Below are 14,397 nucleotides of genomic sequence, written 5' to 3'. Positions count from 1 at the left end.
AATTTTGTTTCTGTGTTACAGTATTACGCTTATTTTGTATGAGCAAGTATGTATCTGTAGTAACTTGTTTTATCAAGACAGTCATAAAACTGTTATCAATATGCTAAAATGCTAGTTGAGAATATTTTCGCTGGGTTAAGCTTAAATCTCTTTAAAAATTATCTAAGGATATGTCCCCAAAGTTAGAGATGGGAATTCGAAATATTGTCGAAACTAAAAGGGAAATAGTGACCTAGCGTCTAGCAAATATATGAGCGCTTGGGCAGAAAGCGAAAATTTTGACGCGCGATTTCTCGGTTTTTAATTTTTACGATTTACCTTAAATCGCGGGCAGGATAGAAAAAAAAACTAAACGTAGTATGAAATTGGGGCAAACTTTATTATCTTTGGCATTAAATTATCTTCTTTTTTAAAAAAAAAAAAAAAAAAAAAAAAAAAAAAAAAAAAAAAAAAAAAAAAAAAAACTAAGAAAAACTAAGAAAAACCAAGTCTGAGCATATTTTTAACCATGGTTCTATCAATTTTTAAATAAGTGTGGGATGTTACACTTTTTTTTGGAATTTTCTTAGTTTATTATAAGTTATTAACAAATATGGAGCTCTTTGAATTTTTCGTTTCCGTTAGAAATTGCGACCTGCATCCTGACCGCCGTCTGATAAATGCATATGCAGGATGCATCGAGCAATTGCAGAATATCAAAGATCTCGTATCCAAAAAATTTTCGGATGATTTCTAAATATATAGCTATAAACTATAGAAATTTCGCTTTAATCAGTTATTTCTTTCCCTGCCAAAAGATTGCTATTTTGTAGACTTTGAAGCCAGCTCTCTACTTAAGTCTTTCAAAAATAAATTTATGTGTTGAAAAAGCACGAAAACTGTTTTGTAACCGCAACTGCGTAGCAATTTCGCGCCTCCGTTCTGCGTAATTATATAATTGAGTATTATATTTTACAAATAATTTCTTACAGTCTGCTAAATATTCATACAACTATTTTTTACACAAACATATTTTACATATTTTGAATATAATTTGGTGTTTTCTTTGCGAAACTCTTAATATTCAAATAAAAATATCAAATTTATACAAAGAAAATCTTACTTGTTGAGCAGTGAAAAGGCTTTAAATTAAGTTAAACAAACTTTTCTTATTTTTCTTACAAAGCACATTATTGTATGAAAATTAAGCGCCTTTGAAGTGTTTGTGGTAATTTTTTAGCTTAAATTAAAGGCGAAGCGCGAAAACAAAAGTTTTTAAAAAATAGCAAAAACACGCAGTTATCCAAAAGAATGCCCTTCATCTAAATATTACCGTAATATTACATAAAATTTGTCTACTAATTGAAATCCTTTGCTAACAAATCCACACACTACTACTTTAATTGCGTCTCACTTCAATTTTATCAAATTATTTTAAAAGTAAGTATGTAAGAGTAAGTTTTTTTATAAATTCAACATTTGATTGTGTGTGTGTGTGTGTGTTTCTGTGATCTTTCCCTGTTTGGAACTGCGTTGCTAATACGTACATACAGGTTTTATGCTTATATTACAGTTATAGGTGAGCATGCTATTGCAGTTTTATAATCGAAAGCTGATTTATAAGTTTTGCAAACTTGCGCTTTCATTAGTAAGTGGAATTATGAATTTCATTTGGTTCAAACTCTTTTGTACGCGTTTAGCATATAAACATGCATATATGTATTTGCTTATATCTGTATTGTGTGTGGTATGATTACACGTACATACATATGTATGCATGTATGCGTAAGTGGTTTTGCATTACTTGAACATAATTTAGCAGGTTTTATATTTTCAGTACAAAATCTGTGCCCACAACAGAAATACATTTCTAGCCGAAAATAGTTTTCGTCTATTTTTCCTTCACTTTTCATTGTTTTACTGTAACTTATTGTTGTTATCTTACTCGTTGAGCTTGTGCCATTCGGCAATTTGTCTTCGTGGTGAATTACACACTTCATTCCAATGGTTCAGCGCTGTGCCACCAGAGTTTGGACCGCCTAGTTCCAAACGACCAATTACCTAGCAAAGGTGAATGAAACGTTTATTTTTCAGTTTTTCCTTGTGATTTCAATTTTGGTCTGCAAACTTACCTCATTCTTGGTAACCCGATCCCAGTCCAAAAGCATCAACTCCAGTGAAACACCGTCGAGTGTGGCGCCGATACCCTGAAAATGGCAACACATTCAACATAAAGGTATTTCTTACGAAAAAATATCCAAAGCACCGCACGTATAATTACATCTGTGCGTAAATATTCATTATAATAAACGTATGTTTTCGTAAATTCGCTTCTAAGGAAAATTGTTTGATCGTAATAACGAACAAGGAAACAAAGCACAGATTTGAACAAGAAAAATCGTTAACTTTGGTTGCAACGTAGCAATAATACCCTCTACGTATACAAAATATGTATTCCATACGTACTATAGTCACCTGATCTGAACAATTTCTTCGGAGATTGCGTTAGGCAATAGAACTGCCTTTGGCCATAGAACTTGCCTTAGGCAATAGAACTACTCAACAGATCCGAACAAAAAATTTGCGACTCATTTGCTAAGTGTTGTGTGGGGTATTTGAGGTCTCCTGTTTTCAGCTCTAAATTTTTCATCTTGTAAGTTATTTTTATAATTTTCGAAAATGGTGGTGGTTTGTTGCCCTCACCCCGACACTACAGAACAAAATAATTTCTGTGTTAGGAAATTTGTGCTATCATTTCTATTTTAACAGCCCGAAATTAGAAGAAACCTCTAACATAACAATATACTATATATACATATATAACGGGTGATCCAAGTAGGGGTACTTTTTCAATAGCTTCTTCTGACAGATCACGCATGAGTCGTGTCAAGTTATCATGTTATTTTTGTTCAGTATTGCTTTACATTTCATCTTGGAAAGACTTACGCCTGAACAACGTTTACAAATCGCAATCGTATTATTCGCAACACCGTCACCCATCTTGAGACTCAGCATTCATTATCGATTAATATTCGACCGAATAAACCACGTCCAGCACGGAGTGAAGAAAAGTTAGTAGCCGTAGCTGAGGGTGTACACGAAGATGGTGGAGAGTCGATTCGTCGTCGTTCGCTTCAAGTCGGACTGACGTATGGAACGACTTGGTGCATTTCACGTCGAAGCCACTCCACCTTCTCAAGCTGTGCTTCGGTCCTTGAACTCTTGAAAAGTTCAAAGAAGAATCGAAATTTGCGAACCAAATTTTGTTTAGCTGCGAGGACCATTCCTAGCTCAATCGGTCGTTCCTTTACATGTTATTTGATACCTGACATTATCGTTGCAACAAGACGGTGCCACTTCCCACACATCGCATCAATCAATGGATTTTTTGAGAGGACACTTCAATGACAAGGCAATTTCACGTTTTGGGCCGGTCGATAAGGTACCAGGATCATGTACTATTACACCGTTAGTATTTATCCTATGTAAAGTTTAAAATCTATGCAGACAATCCCGCTTCGATTGAGACCTTGGAGCGAAACAACACACATGTCATTTCAAGTTACCAGTCGAAATGCTGAAACAAGTCATCGAAAATTGGACTCAATGGACGGACCATCTGAGACGTTGCCGGAATCACCATTTGAAAGAGAAAATCTTCAAAAGAAAGAATGTTCTTTCGAATGATAATAAACATTTCCCAAAAAATATGAAATAAAAAAATTTTATTTTAAGTAGAGAACCTCGAAATGGATCACCCTTTGCATATTGTCAAATAAAAAAGTTTTTCCATGTAAGGCCGGAATTTTGACCGTCCAGTTTGTGTGGCAGCTAAATGCTATAGTGGCTCGATTTCGATAGTTCTGACAAATGAGCCACTTCTTGGGGAGAATACTGAGCCATTTTCCATAAAAAATCATTACTTTCTAATTATTGTATCAACCAATACAGAAATTAAATAAAACACAAAACCATGCCGCTGAAATCAAAGTGCCAGTACAAAGTATATCTTTAAACTTAACACACTTTGGAAATTTTCTGCATAATAAATTCATTTGTCACTCACCTCTGCAGCAGGTATGTCGAACGCGAAACTTTCATTAAATACTGGACTAAGTGTGCGCTTCTTGACGTGAGTCTTCTTCTTCGCAATGCGTTGTCCATTATACAACAAATAGATCTTAACGTATGGATCGGCTAAACCGGTCACGTCCATGCGGGGCAAATTGCGGGCCTTCAATAGGACAACAGTCAAACGACCAGCAGCCGGTTGCCAGCACAGTGAAATCAACAACTCGCCACGTCCTTGAGCACGAATCTTTAAACTACGTGGCTGTATTTCCTTGCTAATAGAAAGTGCCTCCTTGGAGATGTCACCGATTTCAATGGATGATAATGGGCAGACTACCTCGCCAATGACATCATCACGCGAATAACGATCGAAGCTGAGTATAACAAAGTGCAGCGACATATTCTGTAGATCGCTGATGTTCAAGCCGTAAAATGTGAAATCCTCATCGTATACTGGATTGCGTGTATTGCGTACAACGCGAGTCTTCACCTTATGCTGTTTGTCGGGCAAAAGTTGAAGCTTTACATACGGATCGGTGGCAGTTTGAGTACGTCCATTCAAGCTAGTCGGTAAGTCATTAGAACCATTGGAACCGTTTTTGTTGCCATTGCTGTTACCACCACCATCACCACTAGCGCCATTGCCGGTACCGGAACCGCCACCACCACTCTTACAGGGTAAACCGCGACAACGTATAATCGACACCATTAGTGCATTGCGTTCGGCCAAATAGCGTAGCTTAAAGTAAATCGTGCCCAATTTTCCATACTGATCGATAGTCAATTCCTTGGCTGTGTCTTCCATGGCACTCAAATGATGGTGATGATAGTGATTGTGGCCATTATTGTTGCCATTACCGCCTGTGGTCTGACCAACGACGGTGGCGTGTGTCTCAATGGTAGGGGAATGCTTCTGTTCGCCGTTCATTAGCTGGCGACTGTGTCGGGTTGGTTGTATCTCATCTTCCTCCACATATTTCATAGTCGGCGGTGCAATCGGGGAGGTGTTCTGATCTTGCATTGGCTGCAAAATGCCCAATTGTTTGGTGCCAGTCGGCGATGGAGATTTTTTCAGATAGTGTGGTGGTTGGCCGCTTGGCGAGCGCACAGCAGTTGGGCGCCTTGTTGGCTGAAAGGGAAATGATGCGTCATGCTGATTCTGCTTACGGTTGCGTGCACGTATTCGCTTAGCACAAATGTATACCACAGCTGAGAGTGCTGCAGCGGCAGCAAAACCCAAAATCGCTGGAATTACTGTGAAGAACAATTTACATTTATAATTCGATTTTATTTGGGTTTCATTTATGACATCTTAATGATTATCATTAAATATTTGTGGTAATCAGTATATAATTTAAAGAAATATGGTAATAAGCAGCAGCCAGTACCTGCCAAATTATTTGTTTAATGAAATATTCCTTAGATCTGGGTTCTTCATCAAAAAATCAAAATAAAGTAGTGTCATAATTAAAAAAAAATACATTTATTCATTGTTTTATTCAATGATTATGTATAATAATAAACACTAAGCGTTATTCAATGTGCCCTCCAAAAACTTATACTAGGGGCAACCAGAAACGATATTACTCAATGTTGTTGTGTCTTTCTTCTAAATAAAATTCATAAAATATATATGTTGACCCGATTTTTCGCACTGATGTGATGAGTGACAGTCGTTGTTAAAACAACAAATTTGGTTGATATTTAGTTTTGGAGCAATTTCTGATTCCAGGATTCGGTCCCGGTACAAAAACTCGCCAGTCTAGTTATTTTCCTTCATAATTTGGAAGCCATTGTCAGCGTAGTCTTGTCAATAAAGCGTCAATAAATTTGACATGACATGCACTGATATAAGTAAAACACGCTCTCCCAGATAACTCACATGTTGGCCGATATATGCGGTATTAAGTGACTTGGGAGCGCGAATATATTTATTAGGGTGCTTCAAAAAAATTTTTGAAAAAATTTTTTTTTAACTCTTGCCCCCTCAATTGTTAGTGATTGACAAAACAAAATTCTCCCTCAAGCCAGGCGCAGTAGCTTAACTCTAAGGTGTCGCCCGAGTGCAATAAACAAAGTAAAGCCCTGACCTGACTAACTGGCATAAATGATGGAAGGGATTAGAAGCTACTCCTAACATCCAATTACATGCTACACCAATGGTGAAGCGATATCAATAGAAGTCCGCAGGTTGGTGAATGTGAAAAAACTAAAAGACCACTGGAACAGATTGTGAAAGGAGAACCGAAGTAGCTAGGCTTAAGAAATTACTAATTAAGCAAAAGACTACCCCAAAGCAACTACGCAAAAATGTGGAGAGTGGACAGAATACAAATAAGAAACTACTGGCAGAAATGGTCAGGTCCCAAGGTGGTGTACTAACTTTATAAGACTCCAGCTTGAAGGAGCTGCGTAGAGTGTATTCCCCACTAATACTTTGGGCAATCAAAGACTTCGAGCCATATAAATTTCCTGGTATTGAATGCATTTTTCCGGACAGTGTGTATCAACAGCGCTGGTATTTTTCCTGATCCCAATTACGAATAACGTGTAAGCCTAACCTAAAAGCCTCGTCTCTTTCCATAGGATAGGTACTTAAACGTTGTTCGTAATTGGGATCAGGAAAAATACCAGCGCTGTTCATATTGGCATGGTATTCATACCGAAGTCGACCCCATTTACTCGAAAGAATATAACTAACCACACTCTAACCTAACGCTTAAAGTTCGCCAAAAATCTTGACAAAGGAATTCGTTTTTGCATCGGATTGTGATTGGTCAAGAATAATTACGTTCTCACTGCTATACACTTCACTTTTGATCAGGATATCAAAAATTGGCTTGCTTAATTCTTGACCACCAAACCGGCTCATTTGTTTCGGGATGGATTATGTAAATTGCCTGAGAGATGAAGTGTCTTACGAAAATTTCTCCATATCCGCAATATTTTCAGCATTAACAGTCCCGTTATTTTCTGAACACACCTCTTAGATCCAATAATGCTGTTAATACATGCGTCTCGTTCCGTATTGTAAACTTAATTTTAATAAAAAATGGTACCTTTGTCACCCGTTTTACCTCTAAAAGAAATATCGATATGGTTGGGAGCACTTAAACAGGTTAATTAGTCTTCATATTCGCGTTTTCAATTTTCTATCGAAAAATCCTATTTTAATTAATAAAGTTGTAAAATAATTTTATATTGCGGAAATATTTACTTTTCCGGTCAATTTGGAAGAGTTCCGATGAATGGTAGTTATTACTCCTTGCAGATAAAGGATCTCTTTTGGGGAATATTTATTAAAGAAATCTAAAAGCATAATTATTTTTGTAGTCAAAAGCTACTTTTAATTCTAAAGAATGTTATCCTTCTTTTCTAAGGTCTAATTTAGCTAGCCAATCGCGGAACTCTTTGGCTCAGTGGAGCTTCTAAAGTGAGTCGCGTTTGCGACATTTCCGCCATATGATGTGGTGAGCCTTTGTTTTCTTTAAATACTTCAACGCAAAGCCTTTTTCGGCTATCCGGCTGTTACTAACTTCGGAGATATGAGTATATTTTAGGGTAACCGGCTACCAAAATTTAAAACATGTTTTTCTCGAAACGCTATTCATTCGTAAATATATTTTATAAGACCTCCGATGTTTCCTCCTGGGGAACACCAAACATTGTGCCAAACTTACATAATATACCCTGTTCAGGGGATAAAGAAATATTTTTTTTTTGTTTTGTGCCAGTGGATATAAACTCTCAGAGGTTCGTCGTCTTCTAACTACTAACGAAGATTTTCAAGTTCCCTGAATATATGCCTGGGAAGATGTCAAAGTGAACATTTAAATATGTCTTCCAGAAATATTTGTGTGAAAGCTGGTATAAAGTCCGGTCTAGCTCACAATCAAGCGATTTATTTCATCAGATGTTAATGAAAATTGTAGAAGATTTCCAAATATCTTTCGTATTCTCTTATCCCTTCTGAACAGGTTATCGTCGTTAGACCCACTTTTAGGCTTTAACTTCAGAAATAGTATAGACATGTTGGAAGATCGGTATAACTAGTTTCGCTGAAAATTTGTTTTTCTTTAAACTTATTTGCACTTCACAATTTGTTTTGCGCACACATACTTATGAAAAAATGTGTGTATATATTAGTGTGGGTCAAAAAACGAAAACTTTTTCGCTTGGCACTCTGAATAATAGGTTCTCAGACTCAGCTAAAATAGGTTCTTCGACACCTCTAAAATAGTCACAAATATGACCTCTTAACTGAAACGGGAAGGTTCGCCGCCTTATAATTTTCTATTTTTTGTTATTATCATCAATCTCGCTTTGGAAAACTTTGCTTTGAAGAGACTTTTTAGAGGTGTAATAGATCCTGATTTTTTCAGAGTACCAAACGAAACAAAAATTTCGTTTTTTTAACCACTCAGAGTACGAACTTTTTTGGTATTGGGATAAGAGAATACAAAATATTTGCTCTTTAAAAGCATTAGATTGCCTTTAGCTGAAAATATTCACAAAAACTTAATTAATGGCAACTATATGCTATAGTGGTTCGATAAGAACAGGTTCTTGAGGATTGTACCGTTCTCTTGTACAATTATCCGTGCCAACTGTCGTGAAGATATCTGGTCAAATAGAAATGTTTTTTTATACGAGAACTTGATTCTGATCGTTCAGTTTTTATGCAAGCTATATGCTATGGCCATATGCTATGAAACGGACATACGCACAACAATGAGACGTATGGCCAGACGGGCATGACTAAATCGACTCAGCTTGTCTGGCTGATCATTTATAAATACATTTTATGGGGCACCAACGATTACTTCTGGGTTACACAAACTTCGTGACTAACTTAATATGCCCTGCTCAGGGTATGAAAAGATAAAGCCACGCCACAACTGCCCGTCTGTTGCACATCTCAGGCTAAGTTCACGTAATGTCTAGAAATATTCTACTTTTTTTGCCTTTAACCTGTACTATATTGCACTTACTTGTCTCCATGGAGCTGACATCTGGGCTGTACTCGTCGCCCATCTTGATTGCAACAAATCTGTTAATGCGTCGCTTTTTAGTTGTATTTGTTGTTGTTGTGCTGAGTGTTCACCACCAGCTTGTTGACGTTGTTGAATAACGCGTATTGGCAGTTTTTACCGAAATCTATTAAAAATCTCAAGCGCATCTACATCTACGCATTAAATGTTTAGGCAATTTCTTTTGCTAATCACAAAAAACTGTTTTATTGTTTTATCTGAGCTTGATTGTGTTAATACGCATTGCGTTTGAAAACTTCGACAAACTTAATCGATTTTTCCAAAATGGCTCACACGAATAAACAAGCAGCTGTAATTACTATTCGCTGAATCGAAGAGAATTGTCTTCGCGATTGACGAAGTCGTCGTCCTCGTCGTCGTCCTCGTAGTCGTCGATGTCGTATTTATCTGCGGTGTGTTGTTGAGCTGCTGTTCCCAGACGAGTTCCATACGCTCTAGCGTGTTCTTTCGAAATCTATGCTTTGTACTTGGTGGTGGTAAGGATGTTTGTTATTGGTTTTATTGTTATTGGTGAGGGTGGGTTTTGCCGCGGACACTTGCGGTTACGCGATGCCTGCAGGTAGCAAGGATTGTATGAATCACACTTTTTACTATAGGCCGCTTTCGTCGCTTACACCTCGCCAAACCTTTCAATGACTCTGTGAATAAGCCAAGTTGGTGATTTTTTTCGAAAAAAATGCTTTCAAATTTTACCCTATTACTCTTTTATTATTAAAAATACTTTTACTTTTTGTTTTGAATTTTATAATATTATGTGTGTTGTACTCTCCAATTGTGTTGGTGTTTCGTATTTCACTGTATAATTATTATTTTTGCGTATTACGCGTAGGTGTTCGGCTTGCGCAGGTAATACTTGTTAAAACTTTTAATTTTGTGTATTTCCGCACTGCCACAATGTAGTTAGCACTTCAAAAACTGCAGTTTACACTTTTCCTAAATTCCTAGTATACTTTCAGGCTTTTCGAAAAATTGCGTATAGCAGAATTTTTAACAATTTGCAAATGTGTTGGCACAGCGCGCGTTAGCGTCGATATTCCGATTGTAGTGGTCTTCGTCTGCTGCGAGTTCACGAGTATTTACTGTTAGAACTGGCCGTTGACTTCGTCTTGATGCGTAGCATTCAACGAGTTTGAGTCCATAAAATCATTAAACTGGCACATGCGCGGTGCAGCGCTTATTAGTTGGCTGGTGAAGAAAGCTAATTCCATACGCTTTCGGCAGTTTACAGCAACGAACAAAACAAATAGTAGCGAGTTGTATATTTTGTTTACCTGACAATCGTTGGTTTACGTTTTGGCAGCGAGTGGCAAATATTTTGTGTAGTGGAGACGGCATATCTCTACACAAACAAATAAAGGCCTAACGAATGTTCACATCACAGCATAAAACAGTTAGTTTAACATAAAGTAGACAAATTAAATTGAAGCGTCAATTTCTATTCTCCACACATTCAACAAAAGCTCAAATGCACTGAATATCTATATTAAAGTTGATTTACTATTTCAAATATAAGGTTATCAACAATTTTGAGGATTGTATTCTCAAATCGAAACAAGTGAAAGGTTATAAGAAAACATTTTCTCTCTTAGAACAGCCAGTCGTGGCATAAAAGGCTTAGAGTAGACAAAAAATGCTATTAGTTCAATTTGCCGTTGTGAAAAAATATTTATTTTCATTTTAATTTGGAAAAAAATACGTTAAAAAATACAAACATAGAAACCATACAAATACTTTTCATTACATTTAATTTACATTACATTTCATAAAATCTCAAGCACACGTTCCACGACTTTTAACTATTTTCCGATACTTCGTGAATTGATGAATCGAATTTTGGTTGGTCTGCGTCGGGGCCGATTTAACCCGAAGTCACACTTTCTTGTGAAAGTAGCTAAATTTAGTTATATTTAGTTATATCCTTTGAGACGCCAAATTATTCCAGATGAACTCATATATATATCGCTTAGTTTAAGGTGATACTTGTAACCGTTCGATGAAGAAAAATATTATACCCTGCAGCAACATGTTGCAAGAGTAGATGGGAGTGCGACAAAGTTTTATTATCTCAATTAGACGATTAAACATAGTGATTAGAAACTTGGAATTTTTTCAATAAAAATAAAAAAAACTTAGAAAAACACTTATTAATAATCAAACTTTGTCGCGAGAATTTTTAAAGCTTGAAAAACTAACTTTCTGAATGTATGATGGTTATTTTTGTGAACCGAAAATTAATTGGCGATTGTTTGTAAATAAAAATTATGAACTTTTTGTTAACCTTTTCCCCGTTTAACTCATTACGTGGTGAATTTTTCTTACCGAAGTTATATTTTTCGGTATTCCCTTATGGCAAAACTACAAACTATTACTCAAAACGAGTTGATCTAACATATGCGTCTTCTTTATTCATTAACATTATCGTGGTGGTTGGCAATAGCTGACCTTGTGTCAGTTCAATGCGGCTTTGCGTTGCAACTGAGTGCCAGACCCAAAGTATGACAGGGGTTTTAGATGGGTATACAACCCTCTCAAGGTGATTAGTGCATCCATCCCACACTGCTTGTCGGTACAGAAAAATGCTGGCATTCTTGAGGCGCTGATCAAGGCATTGAATTAGTCCATCCGTTGAGTTCAATTTCAATGATTGTGGGCATAGAGTTTAGACTTTATTTATCCCAACAGGAAAAAGTCTGACGGTATCATAAACACACGATCTTCGTGGTCAATCGACCAGCCCGAAATTATCTGCTGAAGTGTTCTCTCCATTGTTGAAACGAGCTTCAATTTCAGGCATCAAATAGTCGGTTGGTCGTTTTCTCACCAGCATCATTTTTGAAGAAATATGAGCCGATGCTTCCACCAGCCCGCAAATCACACCAAACCTTTGTCTTTTCTGGATGAAATGGCAGCTCTTGAATCTCTTCAGGTTGCTCTTTGTCGCAAATTCGGTAATTTCACTTGTTTACATACCCATTTAGCCAGAAATGAGCCTCATCGTTGAACAAAACCGAACCGATTTCGCATTCTTAGCTTCGGCAGTAGTTGCAGAAAATTTCTACGCATAGGAGAGGGCGTGGGATTCGAAAACCTATAGCGATAGCCGCCAAAGCTACGGAATTCAGCATTAAGTACATAATTAGCCAACTCACCGCCCGTCGCTTTATCGTTTACTTTAGTCATTATCACTTTTAGAACCAGTATCGACTAAATATTATTCGTTAAAATGATCACCTGAAGTACAAATCATACGATGACTGCCAATTTGTATTAGGCGCAATTTTTCTGCAACAAAAATATTACTAATCGCCTTTAAAATAGATTTTCCATATATGTACGCCAATATTAAAGGAAAAAACTCTAGTGATTGACTTAGGAGCCTTTTTTGTTCTTTCGATTAATTTCTTATTGAGATTCATTTGGACTGTTCCATTGTGCGGAAATTTGAGTTTCGGGGATACCAAATGTTTGTGTGGAAATTGCATCCAGTGAATGAGGTCGCTATATTTTTAATCGTGTTTTGAAAAGTCTATTTTCTCGGTTTAAGACTTGAGACAACTTGTAAGGGGTTTTAGAAGTTAATAGTTTAATCGCGAATATTGAAATCATATAATATAAAAATTTTAAATTATTCAGTACCCAGTGCCCAGTGTTGCAAGGTGGCCACTGAGAAATAGTAGCAACAGCAATTAGACGCATGCTGAAAGACTGGCCACAGCTGGGCAGATCACAACACTAGCAACGCCAATTCCCGCTGCGTCGCCGCTCTCAGCGACTTCGGCAAATGCAAGCACGAACGCGTGTTTATAAAACAGCGAGGCAGACTGCAGAAACGGTTGTTTGATGCCGAACGCGAACGCGGAGGTTTGAACAGCTGACCACAGACCTGCAGCGATCGAAAGGTTTACAGTGCTTTATTGTCCGTTTCACAGTGCAATTCGAACAGCAAACTATTGAAACAAAGTTAAAGTGATGTAAAGTGTGTGTAAAGTGGAACTTATGCAAGCAACATAGTGCGAGGAGTTCTTAAATGAAACTGTCTCTTCGGGAATAAGAAAACAGTGTCATATTTACGTATCAATCATTTGCGCGCTAAAGTATAAACAAAAACGAAAAACAGTTGCAACTAACGATATTCGGTGACAAGCGATATTCGCCAAGACACAAACATAATTTACCACAGGTTGTCAATATTTGCAAGTTACTTGCAAGTGAAACCGTGAAACGGTAAATCGAAAATACAGTAAAACTAAGAAAGCACATAAAAGAACTGTGCGCACATACACACACATACATACTTGTATTGTAAGCAGCGCTTTGCATAAGCACAGCTTATGGACACAAAAGACTAAAGCAACGAACTCGGTTTACTGTGTGTTGCTGGTAGCAAACAGACTTACAAACTTAAACGCCACTTTGAAATCTTTATCGACAGCTCGACGCACAAAAGCCCAAAAGTGGGTGATGCCTTGAAAGAAGCGCTTTTGGCCGAAAAAGACATACAAAAACTATAAGGAACCAACAACAACACTGCGCAGCGATTTCCTTTTCCTTTGTAAGTAGAAAAAAACCAAAAAAAAAAAAATTTAATTACCGTTACAAGGCGAAGAAGCACCGCGTATATGCACACACATAACTAAGTGCAGATGTGAGGGCAAACGTGTGTATCGATTGAAGGTTAAGCCAAAGTAAAAAGAATTAGTTGCAGCCGTTATACTATGAGCCACAGCGTTAAGAAAAATATATGAAATATATGTTTGTATGTATGTATGATTCTGATTACAGATTTCACCAAAATTTACTAACAAACAGTCAAAGTCAATAAGTCAAAGTTGAGCTTGAGATTGCATGTAGCAACCTAGCGAAATTTTTTCAAACTTGCTTGCATTTTGCTCTTCCGCATTCACACCTCTTTGTCGATTTTGCAATAAAAATCTTGCGAAATTCGCTGCATCAAGCAACCAACTGCGAGTTCAATGAAGAAGTGCATGAAAAATTGTGTTTTTAGCACCCAGTCAAAATCTTATTTTACTTAGGCTAGTATTAATGAGCGATTTTTGAGAGTTTCTAAACTTACTGCAGACTTATTTGTGACGAGTCTACTGTGATTACTTTCTGGTCTTGCAAATACTGGCACTTTTACGTTGATTTTAGTATTTTTTAGTAAAAATTTTCAGAAGAACAATGCGAACTTAAATATAGAATTAATAAATATATATTAACTGAAGATTACAAGTTAATATATACTTATTAATTTTATACTTATGTTTACATTGTTTTTCCCTATTGCTATATTCCC

General features: G+C 36.8%; 2 protein-coding genes across 3 annotated transcripts in view; one reads left to right on the top strand and one right to left on the bottom strand.

The window, feature by feature from the left end:
- Window positions 1-494: 494 nt before the first annotated feature.
- On the bottom strand, window positions 495-10,314 carry LOC108976461 (synaptotagmin-4). Its single transcript, XM_018945579.1, has 5 exons — window positions 9,795-10,314; window positions 9,042-9,739; window positions 4,046-5,304; window positions 2,112-2,186; window positions 495-2,040 (listed from the first exon to the last, which is right to left on the bottom strand). The coding sequence occupies exons 2-5, from the start codon at window positions 9,082-9,084 to the stop codon at window positions 1,921-1,923; spliced, it is 1,497 nt and encodes a 498-aa protein (XP_018801124.1). The 5' UTR covers window positions 9,085-9,739; window positions 9,795-10,314; the 3' UTR covers window positions 495-1,920.
- Window positions 10,315-12,949: 2,635 nt separating this feature from the next.
- LOC108976533 (glucose dehydrogenase [FAD, quinone]) overlaps window positions 12,950-14,397 on the top strand; it is a 50,530-nt gene continuing 49,082 nt past the window's right edge. For both annotated transcript variants that reach the window (XM_018945715.1, XM_018945716.1), the window contains exon 1: window positions 12,950-13,653. The gene's annotated coding sequence lies outside the window, so the exon portion shown is untranslated. The remainder of the gene's footprint in view (window positions 13,654-14,397) is intronic.

The sequence above is a fragment of the Bactrocera latifrons genome, unplaced genomic scaffold (genome assembly GCF_001853355.1).
Source record: "Bactrocera latifrons isolate USDA-ARS-PBARC rearing strain unplaced genomic scaffold, ASM185335v1 scaffold_77, whole genome shotgun sequence".
NCBI classification, from domain to species: domain Eukaryota; kingdom Metazoa; phylum Arthropoda; class Insecta; order Diptera; family Tephritidae; genus Bactrocera; species Bactrocera latifrons.
Note: the sequence above shows the minus strand (reverse complement) of the source record. Positions and strands in the feature narration are given on the sequence as shown.

What these genes read in the sequence shown, in the direction of transcription:
- LOC108976461 (XM_018945579.1), bottom strand. Translation starts at nt 9,084, where the DNA reads ATGGGCGACGAGTACAGCCCAGATGTCAGCTCCATGGAGACAA. An exon ending in TGTCAGCTCCATGGAGACAA is followed by an intron (nt 5,305 to 9,041) that starts GTAAGTGCAATA and finishes TGTTCTTCACAG; the next exon opens with TAATTCCAGCGATTTTGGGT. An exon ending in ATCGGGTTACCAAGAATGAG is followed by an intron (nt 2,041 to 2,111) that starts GTAAGTTTGCAG and finishes CACCTTTGCTAG; the next exon opens with GTAATTGGTCGTTTGGAACT.